Genomic DNA, 23,058 nt, shown 5'->3' with positions numbered 1-23,058 from the left:
ATGATGGTTCTACAAGTGATCTTTAGTGAAGAAAATGGTTCTATATTGAACCCTGAACACTTGAAGAACCTTTTGCACGATTAAAGGGTTCTTTGTGTCCTGAAGGGGCTACTTCAGAGGAGCATCACCATAACTTTTAAGTTGTCAGTTTATGGTGAAAAAACTACATAGTGTTCCTTAAAGGCTAAGCACCACTTAATGGACCTCCATGAATATTCCACATTATTGTAGTTACTGACAGATATAAGTATGAATTAAAATGGAAATAGCAGCTTAATTTGCTTTAAAACTGACAATTTTATTAAATTGACGGAAAAACCCGAGCTCGCTACGGAAATTCTTGAACGCGACCATGACGTCACTGGTGGACAACAGCTGAACAACGCCACGGTAAAACACCGTTATGACTGACTGTTATGACAGTATCTAGCTAAATAACCAACATTATTCATGACAATAGCCTAGCAATAAGCTAAACTCAAATTTAGAGGTACCGTTATTCTTGTAAATGTGATCGAAGTCGAACTCGAATTCATCCGACACTATAAACCTCCGTAATGCAGCTACGTAGCCGAGTATAATCTGAGCACCGAGTTTAGCGAGTCAAGCTAACGTTAACTAACACCAACTAAAACAGGCGAAGTGAGTGTCCTTACCCTGTTTACCTCCATGTTACAGAGGCTCTTGAACACCTTTCGTTGACAAATTTAATCCATTTTCTGGATATTTTGGGATCTTTGGTCCATTTGTGCACAGATGTCCCACTGTACATTGAATGATTGCAGCCAAAAACAACACACCTTTTCCTCATTTCGCATTAAATTAAGTGCAGCTTCTAGAGTTGTTGTCCACCATCTACGTCACAGGCAAGACGCCTATTAGAGTTTCCCAACACTGTTGGGGGGCGGGGACCAACGGTCTTTTTAACCTTATTCCTTCAATCAGTAAGAAATAACATGTTTTCTGACTATCAATAAACACAAGTTAGGAACTCAAATTCCACTGTATTTATTTGTTTGACTCTTTCATAGAGCTGCTGCTTAGCCTTTAAAATCTGCCAATCATAATGGAATAATCATGGGCAGAGCACTTACAGATGCATCCAGTGACTGCTAAACAAAGCCTGGCTTTACAGTTTTATTAACTGTGCTCCTAGAACCTGTCGATGGCTTATAATGTAAACCAAATTGTAGCGAGAGACATTTCCCTCATCAACAGACATAAACAGTCTGACTGGTCACTTCTGAACCATGAAAGCTATCATGGGTGGTGTAGCCTGGGTATCCAAAAGATACAAAGCCTGCCTGGTCCCGCAGAAATGTCGATAATGTCGATACTTCCCAACTTCACTGAATATGAAGGTGGTCTTTCTCAGTAAAGAGAACATGGCCTGATTTAAAGATGCGTGCAGCTTGATCGCTTGTCAGTGAATTATTGATCACTGAAGTGTCAAATACTGTGAGATTGTAGGGTATCTCCTGGAGAAGTGGAGATTGGGAGCATTGTTCGTTCTTGAAAGCATGACTGATGGACTTACAGATGACCTATTAAGAGAAAGTATGGGAGAAAACAATTAGAAGGAAATTGAAGAATCATTTAGAAAGGTATGTGTTGTACTTTAAATATTTTTTCCCTTCAGCAATGGAAGAGGAGAATCAGTTTTTTTGATGCTTGACCAGGCAGTCTGGTGTATTGAACATTCTCTGGTTCCTCTTAACTCTATGCAATATTATTTCATAGACGTACGAGCAATCCCCAGCAGGAGATGCTATGGACAAGCAGGGAATAACAACTAAACAAATTGGAATTAGCCAGGAGCAAAAAAGTAGACGATTCCGCACACATGAAGAGATGAATCTTTCTATAAGAAATAATTTACAGATATTTTCAAAGGCTGCGAACATCTACTTCCTCAGTAAAGAGTAACTTGGGGTCTACTGCAGGAGAAATCACTGCCTTGATGTTGTTCACAATAACACTCTCCATGTTGTAGTGTTTAAATAATGCATCATAATAGACACAGAATGCATGGTACCACATGGACAACAATGATATAGTATTCATGAAAACGTAGCAGTTATGTTTGTTAATGATCTATAATGACATTTAGATGTTGATGTTCTGTTCAAAAGATGTCATGAACTTGGGCAAAGGGAATTGAAAATTGGAGAATAATTTATGTGGCTTAGAAAGGTATGTGCTCAACTTTGAATAAAATAGCTCTTTCTGCAGGAACGGAAGAAGGGAAAGCAGGTAGGAGTTTTTGATGCTTGGCCAGGTTGTCTGGAGAATTGAATCTGTGAACTATGGCTTCTACATCTGTTATTTCATGACCTACATAGGGTTGGGAGTAAGGAACGGTTTGAGATTCAGCCAGAGAGTGTGAGATAACAGACTATTGTAGTGAAGTGCCAAATAGCAAACCCAATAACAATGCAATGCAAACTTTCTTTCTATATATAAATAGAATATTCTCAGTCAGAGCAGCATAGCGGCTAATCGTTGCTTCACCATATTTAATCTTCACCCTAAGCAGGACTGACTGACTAGTTCCTAAAGATCTAAGGGGCTCTGCTCGCCTCATCTCTGTCGCAGATCTAGACTAGTAACAACACCTTAAAATCTGTTCTGTAACAGACGCTGCATTTTAATCAGCTGAAGCCATTTAATGGTCTTTTTTGGAAGTCCAGTTAGTAGACCATTACAGTTGCCCTTGATCCTATATAGCCATGTTCAGGATATAGTCTAAAGGCCCCCTCACCCATTACTTGCTGGGATTTACAGATATGTAATTTTCCCTTTCATTTTATATATATATATTTAATGCTGACCCCAAAAACCCAAAAGCACTAATTATTTAAGGGAACGTTACATGATATTTACATGATTAAAACTACAACTTCAAAATCATTGTGATGCTTTACTGAGCAGTTATAGGGAGAACAGAGCCTCATTTGTTGTTACTCTGGGCTCAACACTGCAGAAACTGCACTATGTAACTTTTAGAGGGGAGTTACAGTGTTGTTTTAAATTTTCTAGCCATTATGGTACAGATTTAGCAGTGTAGGATACCAATCACATGCATTGTACATATCACACATGACGCTACTCAGCCAATCAGATCTGTGCATTATAATGAGCTTCGAGACTTGATTGAATGACATAAACAAGGCAGGGCTCTGGACACCACTGTCCTGGGTCAATAAAAAAGTTGCCCAAGCCCTTCTGGGAGACTTTCAGGATGACAGTGTTGTGTGCGGTAAATTCAGAAATGTTATAAATAAGGAGCCAGACCAGTTGAAATATAACCCATTATTATTATACCCATAACCTATTATCACCAGTAGATTGACCAGAGAAGGATAGGTCCCCGCTTGTGAGCCTTGGTTCCTCTCAAGGCTTCTTCCTCAGCTCTTCTTCCTCAGGGAGATTTCCTTGCCACAGTTACAGTTGGCTTGCCCACCTGGGGGATTTTTTTAATTCTTCACATTCTTACATCTCATGTCAAAACTTTGTCTTATCGGAATTCTGTGAAGCTGCTTTGTGACAACATCATTCATTCATTCATTCATTCATTGTCTGTAACCCTTATCCAGTTCAGGGTCGTGGTGGGTCCAGAGCCTACCTGGAATCATTGGGCGCAAGGCAGGAATACACCCTGGAGGGGGCGCCAGTCCTTCACAGGGCAACACACTCACACCTACGGACACGTTCGAGTCGCCAATCCACCTACCAACATGTGTTTTTGGACTGTGGGAGGAAACCCACGCAGACACAGAGAGAACACACCACACTCCTCACAGACAGTCACCCGGAGCGGGAATCGAACCCAAAACCTCCAGTGTCCCTGTAGCTGTGTGACTGCCACTCTACCTGCTGCACCACCGTGCCGCCCTGTGGCAACATCAGCTATACAAATATATTAGATTAGATTTGATTTGTTTATAACGCTTTATTCTTTACATTCCATGTGAAACCTCAAAAATATTTGTCAATGTATTGAATTATAACTAATTTGATTGGATTGATGATGATATAACCACTAGACTACTTCAGTATAAAGGATATGGCACTTATCATAAAGCAGGTTAGGCATTATGATGTTCTGGACCCTGGATGTAGGTCATTTGGACTTTAATGAATTTTAGTTTAATACCTCTGACATAGGAAAACGTGCAACTTTAAAACATACTGGGACTCGTATTATAAAAACACTGCTCTTCTCAGACATTGCTCTCCTCTTTTCTCATCCTTCTTCTCCTTCCTCTGATAACGTGCTGATCTGATTGCTAAAATAATTGGCTGCCAGTCAGTTAGTATTGGAAAGCTGCCAAGTCAGTGCTCCATTACTTCAACTATTTAACTCCAGGGACTTCCAGACAGAGCTGAACTGAGAGCATTGTTTTTTAAACTGAAATTCTAGTAATTAGCGGGTTTTGATTTCAAGAACAAATAGCATGACTTTTGGGGTTGAAACTGTGCAACGATTCGCTTTTCTATTGCCAGAAACTCAATGGCAAGGTGTTCTAGAATCTCTAACCTGCAGGCACCATGGTGACAATACCATCTGGACTCTGGGTTACCATGGAAGTGGCTGGGGGTGTCCATGGTGACCATCCTCTTGATGAACGGGTGGGAGAGAATATATTATCACTGGGCTCCAGAAGTTTGGGTGGCAAATTGGGGATGTCAGCTGGAAGGAGGGGGAAGCAGGGAGTGTATGTGTATGTGTGTGTGTGTGTGTGTGTGTAGGTATGTATGTATGTGGTGATGGAATGTTTCTCTCCTGAAGGGAAAAACATGGTGTGATGTGAGCCATAGCCTTTGAAGATGGTAGTTCCTCCTGACTTCCTGGCCTCTCGTTTTGAGAGCAGTAATAGGATGATGTGATTAAGAGTGCACAGGGATGTTTTAGGGCAGTGCGCAAAAGGGCAGTGTGGGCTGACTGAGACTTGTGATAATTCGGCTGGAATTAGAGTTGCTCTGGCAAATAGTAAAGAGATCAAAAGCATGTACTATTTCATCACTTTCTCTGGAACTAGGCATAGTTCTGAGATTAATTTCATTGCTTTAAAGGTAGCAACAGAGCTGAAACATGCTGAAACTTTTTGCCTCACCAGTAATTGAAGCAGTCTTTTAAAGCAGACTTCTGTAATTTTACACTAAATTCTTTTAATTTACCTTATTTAAAGGGGACTTTTTAAAATATATATTTATTTTTTAAATCACCTTTTCAGAGCAGTAACTAATTTATTTTGGGATGTGGACCAATGACTGATGCACAAACTGACATAAGACAAGTCACTTTTATGTGATCTGCCTGTCTCTGAAAACATGAGACAAAATAAGTGTTTCTGATTTTGTGCCACTTCATGTCAAGTTCAGGGCCTTGAGAATTGTCCGTCGTCCTCGTCAGAGCATCTCCAATCGCAGCACTGTAAATATATTTATGTGAGAATACAAAGGCAGTGTTTAACAGAGAAACATATGAATGAAAAATAGAGCAATATATAAAAATGGCAAAAATGAGAACAAAGGAAAAAAAGAGAAACGAGCGGAAATTACAAAAAAAGAACCATTTTATAGGATCAGAGTGCTATTATAATTTAAAGGAGCACAAAAAAACAAAACAATATGGATTTACTCTCAGAACAAAACATTTGTGTCTGTAAAATGCCAGTAGTTTATTTATTTATTCATTTATTCATTATCTGTAACCCTTATCCAGTTCAGGGTCGCAGTGGGTCCAGAGCCTACCTGGAATCATTGGGCGCAAGGCAGGAACACACCCTGGAGGGGGCGCCAGTCCTTCACAGGGCAACACACACATTCACTCACACACTCACAACTAGACACTTTCGAGTCGCCAATCCACCTACCAACATGTGTTTTTTGGGCTGTGGGAGGAAACCGGAGCACCCGGAGGAAACCTACGCAGACACAGAGAGAACACACCACACTCCTCACAGACAGTCACCTGGAGGAAACCAACACAGACACGGGGAGAACACAACACACTCCTCACAGACAGTCACCCAGAGGAAACCCACACAGACACAGAGAGAACACACCACACTCCTCACAGACAGTCACCCGGAGGAAACCCACGCAGACACAGAGAGAACACACCACACTCCTCACAGACAGTCACCCGGAGGAACCCCAGGCAGACACCATTTGCTCCTGAGGCTCACCCTAGTGCAATTCATTTTTTCAGCATGGTTCTGAAATCAGTGGGGAGTGGGAGTGAAGCTTCTTTAGGTCTGAGCCCAGAGTGGCAACAACAAAGGCTCTGTTCTCCCTATTACAAGTCAATCAACCAATAGCATCATTTTGAAGCTGAAATTTTAAGGAAAATCACTACATAATGTTCCTTTAAAAAGGTGTCTGTCAAGAATGAGTGATTCCAGCATTAGTTTTTTCAGACTGTACACCCAGTGTTTATTAAAGTGAAGTAAAGTTCCGCACTTACTCTTCAAATCATACAATTAATTTAAATACCTTTGGTGGAATTGCAGCACAAGCTGGGGGCGCTAGCGTGCAGGCAACGGCATTGACTGGGGTTTCTCGAGCTCCGCTGAACACTTCTTAACAAAATATAGTGGTGCCATTTTTTTTTCTTAATAAATAATCATAAGCTATTAAGATGCACAGAGCGCTGTCGTTTTTTTTTTTTCATGTCTGATCAGCATGCAGGTCTACTGAATGTAATCTCGCTTCCTATTTCCCCTCTGTGTCTCAGGCTCTCCGTTCAGAGATGAGATAACTCTTGGAGTGCTGCAGCTACAGGAGAACAACAGACTGGAAATCCTGAAGCGCCGGTGGTGGGAGGGAGGGGAGTGTCCCAAAGAGGAGGACCACCGCGCCAAGGGTAAATCGTATTTCCTGCACCTTCATTAGTTGGATAGATTTATAATGAGTACAAATGACACAGGGCCCATTTTACCAGGGCAGTCTGACCGAAGTAGGGTACACCAGAGCTACTCGCCAAGGTTAAGTACATTTTGTGAAACAGTCGACTTCATGGTGAATTTTTATCAGATGATTACTGATTGTAGACACCTTTAATAATTACTGAATTTAGCTAACTACTTTAAAAATCAGCCTTGTGCCAGGCATCATGTGGAGTACAGACACATGCACACAAACAAACAGCTTGTACTATCTCAGTAGAAGTATATGTGCCAAAATACCACACATTAGCTGGAGGGTAATAAAGCCCCCAAAGGCATTGGATTCAGGACTAGTGGCTAGCTGCGTTCTCTATGATGACAGAGCATCATTAAAAACCTTTGGGATGAATAAGAGATGTGTTTGTGATCCAGAACTAATCATCCTACATCAGTACACGAACTCACAAATGCTCATAGGTTGGTGGGTTATGCAAAATTGTCTCAACTGTCTTGTCTGCTGCCTCTGAAGGAGCTACATAATGAAATACAATAATGCTCTGCTGCCTCTAAGGAAACAGAGCATTGTTGGATGCCATTCTGCAGCTTCTTCAGAGGCAACAATCATAATCAGGTGTGCACAATGTACTTCTTTAGAATCTGCTTCATAGGCAGTTGAAATGTATTGTATAACATTCTGCAGCCCCCTCTGAGGCAGCAGTTATAACACAAACGTGCAGTGTGCTGTTCTGTCTCAGAGTTATCCTCCATTCAAGATTAACATTCATTCATTCACTACCTGTAACCACTTATCCATTTCAGGGTCGCGGTGGGTCCGGAGTCTTCCCGGAAACAGAGAGAACACACCACACTCCTCACAGACAGTCACCCGGAGGAAACCCACACAGACACGGGGAGAACACACCACACTCCTCACAGACAGTCACCTGGAGAAAACCCACACAGACACAGGGAGAACACAAAACACTCCTCACAGACAGTCACCCAGAGGAAACCCACGCAGACACAGGGAGAACACACCACACTCCTCACAGACAGTCACCCGGAGGAAACCCACGCAGACACAGGGAGAACACACCACACTCCTCACAGACAGTCACCCGGAGGAAACCCACGCAGACACAGGGAGAACACATCACACTCCTCACAGACAGTCACCCGGAGGAAACCCACGCAGACACAGAGAGAACACACTAAACTCCTCACAGACAGTCACCCGGAGGAAACCCACGCAGACACAGGGAGAACACACCACACATTTTGATCACATTAAATCACACCATTGCAGTAACGGCAACAGCACAATATTATGAACCTTAATACTGCAACTGTACCTTGAACATAGGTCACTCCAAGCATGACTAGAGAAACATGAGCCATTTAAAAAGCCACTATGTTCAAGGCATGAAACATTGAGATTTCCAGTTGGTAATCCTTTGGAAAAGGGGTGATTTTGTAATGCAGTGTTTTGTGATAAGCTTCTTGAAAAATATAGCTTCAAGGTAGGCCATGTCTTTTGTTTACTCACCTTAGATATCCCTGTTTATCCTTCAGGGCAGGAATAGGGCTATTTATAAAGCATTTTTTTCTCGTGGGGAATATTTATTTGGCAGAAAATATCTCAAGCCTGAGGCAAAGGAGGTTTATGTTAAAAAGCAAATTCAAACATGTTACAAGCAAACCCACATACAGTGATTTAAGTGAATTCTCTATTAGCACGAGTATCACAAGCGTTGGGCTTTACTGTCAAACATGATGTAAAAGGTGTGTGTGTGTCTGCATCTCCATTGCCTGTGTATGTGTGAATCTATCTGTGTGTTTATCTGTTCTCTGGACTGCTGATGTTTGATGTTTTTTTTCTGTTTGTATGACATACCTAAGGGATTGATGGGAAAATAGCAGCTGTACTCTCTCTGGGGTGTGTGTGTTTGTGTGTTTGTGTGTGTGTGTGTGTGTGTGTGTGTGTGTGAGAGAGAGAGAGAGAGAGAGAGAGAGAGAGGCAGGTCAGAAATACATATTAGTAGGAACAACAGGAACAATCTCAGAGGATTTAGACAAGAAAATGCTTGTGTTTCTGGTGATAAGTGAGGTATTGTGTTTTATGTGCTCAAAAAAGCTGCAGGTGTGTGTGTGTTATACTAAGAATATAACCTGTTTACACACTCACGTTGTAGGAACTTCGAGTATAAATCATTAAATTGTAATGTCTTATGGGTATGGCTAGATTTACACTAGTATTATTTATTGATAAGCTAAGGGTAAGGGTTTATTGATAAGCGTTGTTCCACCTTGCAGATGTAAAATCAGACAGAGTAACCGATGTGTTGCTGCACAGTTTGTGTTGTTCATCCTCTAGTCCTTCATCAGTGGACGCAGGACGCCTCACACAGGATGCTGTTGGCTGGATATTTTTTGGTCGGTGTCCAGCAACGACACAGTTGAACAACTCCAGCAGCACTGCTGTGTCTGATCCACTCATGCCATCACAACACACACTAACACACCACCACAATGTCAGTGGCACTGCAGCGCTGAGAATGATCCACCACCCAAAACATACCTGCTTTGTGGGGACCCTGCTTTGTGGGGACCCTGACCATTGAAGAACAGGGTGAATCTGTGCAAACAGTTAAGAGAATAGACCACGAGCGGAAAAACAATGAGGTGGTCATAATGTTATGTTTGATTGGTGGATATAAGCTGGATGTACCTTGACATTGCTGAATTCCTTATTGTCTACATTTAGTGTATCATTTAACGCCTTGACACTGTTGCATTTGGAAAACGTCAAACTAAAACAAACAATATCATTACACAACAGCACTATGTTATTATAGGTTTAGAAAAATATCATATATTGCATATAGAGGTTGTAATATATGTGGAAAATATACTTTTTATTGTCGCATAGAAGTAATGTTAGCTCTTTTCTCTATGCTCTAGGTCTGGGTATGGAAAATATCGGTGGGATCTTTGTGGTCCTGATCTGTGGGCTGATCATTGCTGTGTTTGTGGCCATCATGGAGTTTGTGTGGTCAACCCGCCGCTCAGCCGAGACTGATGAGGTACGCGTCCCCCCCTGCCCTGGCCGAAATCACAGACATGCACCAGTAGGTTGCCACACCAGCTGATTCTTTGTGTGTTTGTGTTGTAAGTGTGGTACAGTACGGTTGATGCTCAAGTCTGGATACTCCTGGTTAAAGTGCTTGATTTTTCTAAATGGGAATCACTATACCCAGGTCTTTAGTTCCAACCCTCGGATCCAGGTTCCAGGCCAGCCTTTAGGGCTATACTGTATCTGACTGGACCGATATAGTGTCATACCAGCTGCACATTTGAAAAACCTGGTCTAGATTTCAAGACCTCTGCTCTCCAGAACGCAAATTAAAAATCAGTGGATAACTTGTAAATTGAGGGAGAAATCTACAAAATACTGGGTCACTGTTTTTAAAAATGCAATAAAAATTAAATCTATAATCTGTTCATTCAATTGAAACTTTATTAAAAGGGTCACTAAGTAAGATTTGTAATTATTTGGGCTCCTGAAGCTCCCACTAGTGTTATTCATTATAACAGCACTGTGCTGAAATCAAAGGTGGGGGGGGGTTGTTCCCTACCCTCCTCCAAAAGTTACATAGTGCAGTTTCTGCAGTGCTGAGCCCAGAGTAGCAATGATAGAGGCTCTATTCTTCCTATTACAGGTCAGTGACTCATGATAATGATTCTGAAGGTGTGATTTTAAGTTAAATAGTGATATATGGTGTTCCAAAAGCAAAACAATTGTGTGTCAAGTGTTACATGGAACACAAAGGTCTAGACCACAGTGTGGTTATTAGAGGCAAACTAACATTCAAATATGAATCAATCTAAAATAAATACGCAATGACTCATGAGAAAGAGAATGGCTCATGTTCTATGGTGTTCTAAAGGAACACTAGGTCAGATTTAGGCTGCTCACTTGTCTGTGTCTACAGGTGTTTGATTCTCATGTTCCTGCCGTAGGACACAGATGTGGACTACATCTACAAAGCCACTCTGTTGTAACTCATGCAGAATGAGGCTTGGCATTGTCCTGCTGAAATACACATGGAGTTCCTGGGAAAATACATCAAATTGACAGCAGCATATGTCTCTCCAAATATCAGCATTTGCCTCTGTATCGATGCCTACAGATCACTCTTGCCACACAGTGATGAACCTCCATGTCTTTTTTGGAAACAGTCTGGGTGTTCACACAGAATCTGACGTCCATTTTTCCCAAAAACAAGCTGAAACTTGGACTCGTCAGACCACAGAACACATTTCCACTGTCTTTAAATGACCTCAGTGCCCAGAGAACTCACTGGCATTTCTACACCAAATGAATACATGGTTTCCTCTTTGTTTAATACAGTTTCATGTTGCATTTCTTGATGTAGCAGTGGACTGTGTTGAGTGACTATGATTTTCTAACATACTCCTGTCATTGTAGCGTCATGGATTTTCAAACAACCACCTGAGGGCTCGATGGTGACGTACGTTCAACAGCGGATTCTGCCTGTCCTTTATTTACAGGGACTCCCTTAATCTTTTCATGATACAATGAGTCTTTGCAATCTCACCATGAGAAATATTGTTTTTTTTTTTTCTGAAAACTCCATGAATGTAAAAACGAAATCTTTGGTAGCGGCTCCTTTTCTTTTCTTTCTTGATGGCCTCACGTTACCAGTTAAACTGCTAATTGTGGATCTGTCATTCTGTACCATTCTATTATATTTAAAATACAACTAGTTTTCTTGGTGAAAACATTTAAAAAGTTTTATTTGTACGTTTATAAAATGTACATAAAGTTTTGGACAATTATTCATTCATTCATTTATTGTCTGTAACCGGGTCACAGTGGGTCAAGAACCTACCGGGAATCACTAGGCAGAGTGTACTCCTGCCGTGCGCCCAGTGAATCAGGGTAGGCTCTGGACCACCGCGACCCTGAACTGGACAAAAGGTCATAGACAATGAATGAATCAATGATTATAGAGTATTTTTACTTTCATGTTTTGTTTTTGTTTTTCACATAAAATAACTATTGCGTTTTACTTCTCTCCTCTCCCTCCTCAGGTTTCAGTGTGTCAGGAGATGATGACGGAGTTCAGAAACGCTATCTCCTGCAAGAAGAGTTCCCGTCTGAGGCGGCGGCGGCCTCTCTCCTCTCACGGAATCCTGCGTCCCCCTGGCCGTGTGCCCCTGAGCGCCGGAAGGCCGGTCCGATTGGTCCGTGAGATGCGTCTGAGCAATGGAAAGCTGTACAGCGGTGCTGGAGCAAGCTTAGCAGGACCACACGGAGCAGGCGGGGGACCTTCAGACATGGGCCCAGGTCCACAGCGCCTGCTCGAGGACCCTCTTGGAGCCAGCGTGTCCAGCACCCCACCCCCTGCCCCTCTACCCCCTGTGCTGAATCCAGCTCTGCCCCCTGCCCCGCCCCGAGGCTGCGCCCATGTACGAGTGTGCCAGGAGTGCCGGCGGATCCAGAGCCTGCGCTCCGCCTCATCTTCCTGCTCACGCGTCCCACCCTTAGCCTCGGCTACCTCCTCCCTCCCTCGCCTGCCTCCTCCTCCGCCCCCTTCCTCCTCCAACACAAACACCGACAGCGAAGGTGGGGGCTCCACGAGCCCCCGCCAGCCAAAACCCAAGCCCACACCCCCTCCTCGCCCCGTCCCACCCACAAAAACTGCCCCCACAGACATGCTCTGCAAGCAAGACTGATTGTGCAAAACGTACTGAACCGAAGCAGTCCGTTACGAAGAAGAATGACTCCAGACCTCTGATTGAAGCATATATTTTGGAAAGAGCTGTAAGATTATTTTAAGAAGAGAAACCAGCACAGTATCAGGGAACTTAAGTTAAGGGATGTTTCACATTTTCAAAACTGAAGAGGAACAAATAAACTGGACCTGCCAGTTCCTCCATCACTGTCCCACTCTGATCATGCAAATGTGGGGAAGCGAAGGCCCATCCAGATTGTAATATTGGTCTTCATGGCTATGTACTATGCAACATGTCAGAGAGCAAAAGCCCTGGAGGTTTAACACTAGTGTTCCAGGCATCAGAGTGGAATATGGCTTCCAAACATTGGGGCTTGCATTCCTTCTTTTCTCTTCCATAACTGTGAGCTGGACAACTTGAGCACTACCTGAAATCCCTGAGAAGACCACACGGAACTACACAGACTTTCGGGGACTAAAATATGGGTTTTAACTTTCTTTTTGTAAAAAGAACTCCAAAAAGACCAAGGGTTGGTTGATATAGATAATAATAATAGATGTTTTCAGGATTTATTTTGTTTGTTTGTTTTTGGGTGAATTGGCTTCATTTCTTTTTATATCATAGGTTTTTTGTGTTTTTTGACCTTTGTTTATATTATTTTCTGCTATGGCAGTTATTTCTTAGTCTGTGTTACTGTGGACAGTAGTATTTTTTTTATTATTTTTTTTGGAGATTTTTAAAAAATTTTTGTATTTTTTGTTTTTTGTTTTTTTGTTTTCTTTCACCTCATAAACTTATCCAACTCTTAATTTATACCCAGTCTGTTAGAATGCAGCTACCTTTAAAGCTAAAGAGGTCAAAGTGGATCTCCCAAGAGTAAAGAGTATAGAATAACTTCCCCTTTGTAGCTGTGTGCAAATTAATGCAAGGTGCAAACACCCAACGTCACACACTCGGGATAGAAAACACTAAAGAGGTGTCGACTAAACCCCTTTGCACTGCTGTTATGTGACGGAAGAGTGACCGACAGTGCTGTGTGTTACTACAGTGCTGGGGTCACCATGAAAATTGATTGTAATCAGTGAAAATTCGGAGGTGTAATTTAAGCTGTGACAAAACAAATCTGTGGTATGTTTAAAACAAAAATATGAAACAGTTCTGAGTGTCAGGCCAAATTATGAAAGTGCATTGGACCCTATGTTTTTGCTTCATGCTCAGTTGAGCGTGTTTGTGGGTTTTGTGTGTGTGTGTGTGTGTGTGTGTGTGTGTGAATGACAGGGCATTCTTTGGTATGCAAGTGGGCCATTAGACATTGAATGAATGTTCAAAACAATGAAATTCCAAATTTTTTTTGTTTGTTAGTTTTCACCTGTGTCTTAAGTTCCTCATCATTTTTGTTCCCACCATAAATGAGTAAAACGGAAATTATTCAGATTATATTGTTATTATCATTGCTATAAAATGTGGGGTTATGTAGGAGGGCCACCACCCTCTAAAGTTAAATATATAGAGACATAAATCATTTGGAATAAAAAATGGATATATTCCAAATACTAGTAGAACTTGGTTCATCATTAGTGTCTTGGTGTGTTACTTATTCAAACGTATAGAACTGAAGTGTAATTGAAATGCCAGTTTTGTGTTGAAGCATAAATGATTTTTAGGCTTAAACTTTAAAGCATTTCAAACCTAGGAATGTTGTAATCAGATCCAGGCAGGTTTTAATGTTGAGGTATCCTTGGGTCACGTGATTTTGGGTGCCATTTTGGAAACACCTGTTGTCTGGTTTCAGAACAGCAGTAATGAAACAGATGCGAAAGGTGGATACAGCTCATACAGATCATCTCCCTCAACATACAGAAGCACAGTAGTCCACCGCCTCTTTGCATAAGGGGGTAAAGTATCCCACATCCCTAATTTAAAAAAATAAAATAAACTGTTTTATTATTTATTCATTCATTATCTGTAACCCTTATCCAGTTCAGGGTCGCAGTGGGTCCAGAGCCTACCTGGAATCATTGGGCGCAAGGCGGGAATACACCCTGGAGGGGGCGCCAGTCCTTCACAGGGAAACACAGACACATTCACTTACACACACACCTACGCACACTTTTGAGTCACCAATCCACCTACCAACGTGTGTTTTTGGAGCATGGGAGAAAACCGGAGCACCCGGAGGAAACCCACGCAAACACAGGGAGAACACACCACACTCCTCACAGAGTCACCCGGAGGAAACCCACACAGACACAGAGAGAACACACCACACTCCTCACAGACAGTCACCCGGAGGAAACCCACACAGACACAGGGAGAACACACCACACTCCTCACAGACAGTCACCCGGAGGAAACCCACACAGACACAGAGAGAACACACCACACTCCTCACAGACAGTCACCCGGAGGAAACCCACACAGACACAGGGAGAACACACCACACTCCTCACAGACAGTCACCCGGAGGAAACCCACACAGACACAGAGAGAACACACCACACTCCTCACAGACAGTCACCCGGAGGAAACCCACACAGACACAGAGAGAACACACCACACTCCTCACAGACAGTCACCCGGAGGAAACCCACGCAGACACAGAGAGAACACTCCACACTCCTCACAGACAGTCACCTGGAGGAAACCCACACAGACACAGAGAGAACACACCACACTCCTCACAGACAGTCACCCGGAGGAAACCCACGCAGACACAGAGAGAACACACCACACACCTCACAGACAGTCACCCGGAGGAAACCCACGCAGACACAGGGAGAACACACCACACTCCTCACAGACAGTCACCCGGAGGAAACCCACGCAGACACAGGGAGAACACACCACACTCCTCACAGACAGTCACCCGGAGGAAACCCACGCAGACACAGGGAGAACACTCCACACTCCTCACAGACAGTCACCTGGAGGAAACCCACGCAGACACAGAGAGAACACACCACACACCTCACAGACAGTCACCCGGAGGAAACCCACGCAGACACAGGGAGAACACACCACACTCCTCACAGACAGTCACCCGGAGGAAACCCACACAGACACAGAGAGAACACACCACACTCCTCACAGACAGTCACCCGGAGCGGGAATCGATACTTAAATAATATTTTGTTTTGCTTTGTTTTGACGATTAAGAGGCTACAAGCACAAGCCACATATTATTTTGTCTTTTTCCTTCGTTTACAGCATAAAAAAATCTAATTTTTGTGGTCTGAGAGAGAAACAGATTCTTAGAGAATGTTTATCACGACTGTGTGCTTATTCATTCATTATCTGTAACCGCTTATCCAGTTCAGGGTCACGGTGGGTCCAGAGCCTGGCCTGTATCACGACTGTGTGCTTAAATTATTTCTCTAGTTTGGCAAAAAATTATTTTGTTGTCTGAAAATTAGATGTGCTGTGATCTGTGAGTGATATTTCCACCACACAGCGAAGCCGAGGCCAAATCCCAAATGTTTCATGACACCATCTGTAAGGCACAGTAGATCATAAAAAAACAGACTCTGCATTTACATAGTGTTTTATGTCAAACATTATTTTTAATGAGCTATAAGGTTCCTGTTTGCCTGTTGAATTTGTGCAGTGTTAGTGCAGTATTTTTAGTTTTATTAACTGTGAATGTGCTATGTATGTATGTATGGCACTGTTTTGGATGTGGCCTGAGCTCTGTTTACAAACATGACACAGACACATGTCAGGGATCCATATTTCGCATTAATGTCTACATGGGTTTCCAAGTTTTGAAAGAAACAAACAAGTGTAGAGTTTTATTTGGGTTCTGTGTTTGTGTAATGAATACTCAAGATAGCAACTCAACGCTGTTACATCCGCTGCAACCCATCGACGGCCCGTGCACTTCAGATCCTGTATTTTATTTCTTTTGATTCACTGACTCGTGCAGGGTAAGCATGAAATTCTCTCTAAGGTGGTACCAGTCGATCCTGTTTAGGAGTTACAGTACCTTGTATACAAAGAATTTTTGTTTTTTCTACTTACACCACTATTGTTTAGAAGACATAAACTGTCATTATTCACAAGCAGCAAATGTTTCTTTACCTGCTGTGAGTTCCATGCTTTCAGAACTGCTCAGTCACAACATTAACACCTCCTTGCTTCTACACTATCACATCCGTTCCTTTAGTTCCACTGACCATAGAGGAGCACTTTGTAGTTTTACAGTTACAGAGGGTAGTCCACCTGTTGCTCTGCCCTTTAAAGGAACACTATGTAGTATTTCTACCTTAAATTTACAGCTTCTAAATGACTGTGATGTTCCACGGAGCTGTAATAGGGAGAACTGGTCCTTGTCAGTGATGATTGATTTTCACCTCACAATGTCACCAGAGCACTGTTATGGAGGTATAGTCACAATGTGAAGAACATACATTATTTTTATACTTGGGAAAGCACTAAAACTGGAGAAGTATGAGCAAAGTGAGAGGATTCCACACCAAGACAATCTCAGCAATGATACTAGAGACTGTTCACTTATTTTTGACTTTTATATTTGTTATTTAATTATTTTTATAACAGTATTGCTCCGCATGACCGGACCATAATTTTGGAGTGGACCAGACGTCCTCTTTTCGCCGGATATGTTTTCGGGACCTAAAAAATGCGTCCGGCCGGGATTCCAAAATTGTCCGGGATTTTGCCGTCCCTCCCTGTCCCAAAATACCCTAATGTCTTTCTTAAAAGTGTGCACTTCGATGACGTATGATGACGTTTTTTAGGTGAGCAACAGGGGCGCGCCGGGATCAAGTGTTCAAGGGGTCGGAGCTCACAGCGGAAATGGGATACACGTCGCCGCGCGCACCGTCTTGCCCTTACGTCACGTTCAGTTCCGGTCCTCATCAGTGTTCTACCGGAGCCTCGAACAGAAATGTGTTGAAAGTTAAGGTAATTGATCATAGTCTCTTCTTCGTATTTGGAAGCGTTTCTGTGTCACACGAGCCTTTCACTTTCTGGTCTATATTTAAAAAAATCTGTCCCTATAACGACACAAATACACGGACACACCTGAGCTTCTGAGGTAATCAAGTTAGATACATCTGCGCAGTTTAACACCCGTTTAACATTAAGAGAACAGACCAATTCATTAAAGCCGGGACAGGGGAGAGACTGAAGTAAAGCTATCAAATACAGCACGTTTTATCAACCAGACCTTTTAAAATATGAAATATAAGTATTTTTACATAAAAGTCTGGAGTCGAGCGATGCTCAGCATTGATAAAGTCTACTTCTGGTTGATAAAATGTGGTGCTTGCTTTTAGTAACGTTTAAAAAACACAGTCAAAAAGTAAACTCGTCAGTTTCTGTCATGATCCTGAGTTTTCTGGTGTAAACCAGTCGCTTTAATACAGGGCTTTTATTTTGAAGTTTGGTGTGAACAGAAAATAACAGGGTTCAAAGATAATAAACTCTCAAGAAATGACAAAAATGTTATTTTTGCTTAGGGCCAAATGTTGAATGGAAAGGAATCTGTCCAAAAAGGCATTTGTTTTTATCTTGTTAACGAGTATCTGTTTGTATTAAATTTCAGCAGCATAGTTACATGGTTATGGAAGCATTTGTGCTGCCAACCTGCCCTGTGTCCTCTTTTTTAAAACTCAAATATGGTCACCCTACCAAAATCTAGGGTGACCAGACGTCCTCTTTTACCCGGACATGTCCTCTTTTTTAGACTTAAGAAAATGTCTGGACGGAATTTCAGAAACGTCCGGGATTTTGTTTTTCTAGAGTTTACATAGAACTTCGAGAAGTTTCGTTCACAAACTAGCCCCGCCCTCCTGATTGGACGGTCTGACTGTAGAGCTACCGTTATTGGTCGATAACCTTCTCTGTAAATATTTAATTGGTCAGTCTGCACGTCAGTAGCCGTTCACCCCCAGTTGACTGACAAAATGGCGGCGACAACAATCGATTTTGGCAATAAGTGTTTTTCCTGACGGTTTCTGTGTGGTTATGGTGGCTAGAGTACCTCCAAAGTTACACGTTATGGTTGTAATAACAGGGTCCATTGTATATTATGAGTGATATATGGGTTTTATCATGTAGTGACTGTTAATTTCCCTTGTTGTGTGTATATGAGTGAGAGAGAGAGAGAGAGACAGATGGGGAGACTGTGTTAGTTGAAGCCCAGAGAGCCAGTCATGTTTATGTCAATGAAATTCTTACATATTACATTTCTGTGAATGAGATCCTTATAATTCTTACATATCTAGCCAACAGCATCCTGTGGATGACGTCCTGTGTCTACGGATGAAAGGCTAGAGGAAGATCCACACAAACTGCAGCAGCTAAGACTTTACAAGGTACGGAGCCCTGGGGGGGGGGGGGGGGGTTATTAATAATTTATTTCTTAATTGGTTTATTTGAAGGTTGTTTCAGTTTGTTTTTAACTAAGCCTACATATTTTTCTTTATTTATTTATATTAGCGTGAGTTTAAAATGCTTAATATCCCTGTGGAGACCGACACACATATAGAAGCCTAACCACCCTTCACAGGAATTATGTAAAATATCTATGTCTCCTAAGTTATAAACAGGACAATTGTGTGAAATGTAGGGCTCTGGAATTCGATCCAGTGCAAATAATTATTCTATTTTGGAGTCGCGACCCTGAATTGGATAAGCGGTTTCAGATGATGAATGAATGTGTTTAAATGACAGCTATGAGCTTCTAGTGCTCAGCCGAAAAGATGATGCACGCCATTTACTTCAACTCTTCCTTACACTCGCTTCATAATCTATATGTACAGTGTGATCAACACTGAACTGATATCTTTTGTCTTTGCGGACTAAATAATGTCATTTTACTTCATGTACATTGACTGCAGTCATTAGTATCACGGCATTATAAGAGTTTTGGCAAAAGGCAGCTGGCCGCTATGGAGCCCCCAGAGAATCAATTCTTTATTCATGCGCACGAATAACTAATTTGTTCACTTGAATTAGCTAAATCGTGCGCATGAATTGTGAATCGTTGACTCGAAATTATTATTTTTTTAACCCATGTCCCCTCCAGGGCTCCCTAATAAGGTGGACTACAGAGGTAGGTGTGTCTGACAGTGGACAGTGAAGCTGCGTCCGAACTCGTGTACTTCCATACTGAACAGTACGTAAAAGTAGTATGCGAGTAGCATGACTAGGGTAGGGGTCACCAGTCTTATCCACAAAGGGCCAATGTGGCTGCAGGTTTTCATTCCAACCAAACAGGAGCACACCCTCTCTAACTGTTCAGAGACGGAGACTGATTTATTAGACGAGTAGAATCAGGTGCTTAATTGGAATGAAAACTTGCAGCCACACTGACCCTTTGTGGATGTCGTGTATTTCTTCTGGAGTGGTGTGGTGTGGATAATGGTGAATGTAGACTTTCCGCAGACACATCTTGAGTTGTAAATACAAATTTTTATTACAACAAGAACAGTGTCTCACGAACCCTTATGGAGCCTGGAGAGAGTGTCCTTCAAATCTTGTTGTCTCATCTCTTCTCTTTTGTTCAGCTCCTATCTCCCCACTATGTAGAGATTGGTGACCCATGGACTAGTGATGTGAGCAGTATGCGAAAAGTCCCTGGATGACATACTTCATTGGGAGAAATTGTAACCCCAGAGCTGTTTCTTGTGTGTTCTTAAGTTCTTGTGAAAAGCCATCAGTCGCAGTCCAACTACTGTTCCGTTTAAAAGTCCACATCTAGCCAGGTACAGTGCAAATACCCAGATGTGTTCTTATTGAGGATGCACTGGGATGTGACTTCTGTAGACTTGAAAGAGTCAGATATCCCAGAATGCATTTCGACCAACCTCATAGCGATGGTGACTCATCAAGTACGCTGTCGTTCCAATCCGCTTGTTAAGTGTGACCTCACTTGTGACATGAGCTCGCAGCTCATACTGATCTGTGTGATCTGCCGTGTGGACTGACGGTGCTCTGCCTCTGGGAGAGAGAGCTACTGCAGCTCCGTCTCTGGGAGCCGAGGGGCCGCGTTGCTCTGTCTCTGGAAGTACAGCAGCCGCGGAGAGAGACGTCTCCCACTCAGGGTCAGTCCCGGTGTTCTAACGAGTTTGTAAATAAAGGAGCTAGATTTAGTGCCGGTCGTTTTTTTTTAAACTAATAATTCGCTAGAATGTCTGAAAAATCACTAAATCTAGCAGCAAAATCACTAACTTGTCTATACAGAGCAACATTTGGACCCGGACGTGATGTTTCACAAGGTCGCTACGTCACGACTTAACAAGCGGATTACAAAATGACCACAACGTCCTCTGGAGTTTGTACTCGCAAGTTGAACTCGCCAGTTTGTAGTTGATGTACTTTGTATTGAGAAACAGCACACTGTCCTATCCCATGATTCCCATCACACAGCACTGTTGTGTCTGATCCACTCACATTATCACACCACCACCCCGTCAGTGTTACTGCAACAATGAGAATGATCCTCGACCCAGTTCTTACCTGCTCTGTGGTGGTCCTGTGAGGGAGCTAGCAATATATGAATATCAACAGACAGGCTCTAATCTGTCTCTAGTCTTGAAGAAGCAGGAGGATGACAGTGTTATGGCTGATATGTAATAATTATAAAGTAGCAATTATATAAACATTTGGTAACATTTTCTTTTAAAAGCCTTTAAGTTTCCGATATTCACCAATTTAGGGAGATGTACTATCCTTATAAGGTAATTATTATTTGCGTAACAGGATCAAAGTCTCAAAGCAGATGTGATACAAATAATTTTTAATGCTATTATTTTACATAAAATTAAAACATTTACAAAATTATTACCGGTTTAATACTTTAAGCAAAACTTAAAATGGGCTGTAAAAGGAAGGGATGTTTCTTACTGTAGGTTTATAAGGTCGTACAAATATGAACACACACTTAGTGTTTGTGCTTAAATACGTTACTCCAAAAAAAAGCATTAAAAGTATTTTAATAATTATCAGTTTATAGCTTGAAGGTGTTCATTTAAATGTAAATTAAGATTGTCTAAAATCTTTTATTGTCTTTAAATTATTATTATTATTATTTTAATAATTACTGATCATGCTTGTCAGTGAGTAATATTTATGATGGCTTTTTAAAGCCAGCTAATTTGGTTTGAAAATTTAAGCAGCTGTTCATAATTTGGCAGTTGGCGCTAATTTGGCTGCTGAGGCTAATTTGACTGTTGGGGGGTAATTTGACTGTGCTGGTGTAATTTGCCACTGAGGGTAAATTACGTGCTAAGGGTAATTTGGCTTTGGTGGGGTAATTTGATTGTACTAGGGGTAAAATTAGCTGCGGAGAGTAATTTGACTGTTGCGGTCACTGAAGCTGATTTGTTGTAGTTTGGCTGTGTTTGAAAAATTAGGCAACAGCTGTGTTGTAACTTGGCTGTTAAAGATAATTTGTCTGGGGATAAGTGGCTAATGAGATTAATTTGGCTGTACCGGTTTAAATCCGCTCTTGTGGTAGCTAATAATATTTAAGTTCATATAATATTTAAGCTATACATAATTTGCCTGCTTGGGGTAATTTTCCAACTGTGGGTAATGTGGCTGTCAGGGTGTAATTTGGCTGTTATCGTCATTTAGCTGCGGTGGTGTAATTTGGTTGTTGAGGGGAAAATCCTATACCGGCTATAAGTTATTTGGTGAAGTATTTTGAATCCTTTAAAAGGATTTGTGAAATGGAAATGGAAAATTTGGATGTGGAATTACTTATTACAATTACTAAAAAAAATATTTGTACAATTATTTTTTTTAGTAATTGTAATAAGTAATTCCACATCCAAATTCTTTAAAAACACATACACACTAAAAGTATGCTGTATTGTTATGTACATTGAAAGCTGTAGGAGTCGTTGCTTTTTTAAAATTTTAGCATAAAATAATTAACAAACCAATCTAATGTTTTAACAGATAAAATTAACATTCATTTACATTCTCATTTATTAATTTTGACGGAGTTGTCACTGGTTTCTTCTTTATATGCTAAAAAATGCCCTAGCAATGCCTAGCAACCACTAGAAGAAAAAAACTATATTAACCACTAAGCAATATCTAAACAGCTGCTTAAAATACGGTAGCAACCATCTTTAGTTAGGTTAGTGGCAGTGATATGATAGGGTTAATTTTGGGGATAGAATGTATCCACATCCTGCTTTGCAACATCCAAACAACAACATACACAGTTGTGCTCAAAAGTTTACATAACCTGGCAGAATATTAGTTTTCTTGGCCTTTTTTCAGAGAATATTAATAATAACACACAAATTTTCCACTCATATTTAGCGGTGAAGCCATTTATTGTCAAACGACTGTGTTTTCTCTTTTTAATGACAATCAAAAACATCCAAATGACCCTGATCAAAAGTTCACATACCCCCTGTAACATCAA

General features: G+C 41.6%; 1 protein-coding gene across 4 annotated transcripts in view; it reads left to right on the top strand.

Moving 5' to 3' along the window:
• LOC136686046 (glutamate receptor ionotropic, kainate 5-like) overlaps positions 1 to 14,161 on the top strand; it is a 105,349-nt gene extending 91,188 nt beyond the window's left edge. For 2 of the 4 annotated variants that reach the window (XM_066659526.1, XM_066659524.1), the window contains 3 exons: positions 6,743 to 6,871; positions 9,855 to 9,976; positions 12,009 to 14,161. In XM_066659526.1, the coding sequence (XP_066515623.1) occupies positions 6,743 to 6,871; positions 9,855 to 9,976; positions 12,009 to 12,653 (896 nt within the window). In that variant the 3' untranslated portion in view covers positions 12,654 to 14,161. Of the gene's footprint in view, positions 1 to 6,742; positions 6,872 to 9,854; positions 10,022 to 12,008 lie in introns of all 4 variants that reach the window. The other 2 variants (XM_066659525.1, XM_066659523.1) reach the window with 1 other exon arrangement.
• Positions 14,162 to 23,058: the final 8,897 nt, after the last annotated feature.

The sequence above is a fragment of the Hoplias malabaricus genome, unplaced genomic scaffold (genome assembly GCF_029633855.1).
Source record: "Hoplias malabaricus isolate fHopMal1 unplaced genomic scaffold, fHopMal1.hap1 H_3, whole genome shotgun sequence".
Taxonomy (NCBI): Eukaryota; Metazoa; Chordata; class Actinopteri; order Characiformes; family Erythrinidae; genus Hoplias; species Hoplias malabaricus.
This window is presented reverse-complemented; position numbering and strand designations above follow the sequence as displayed.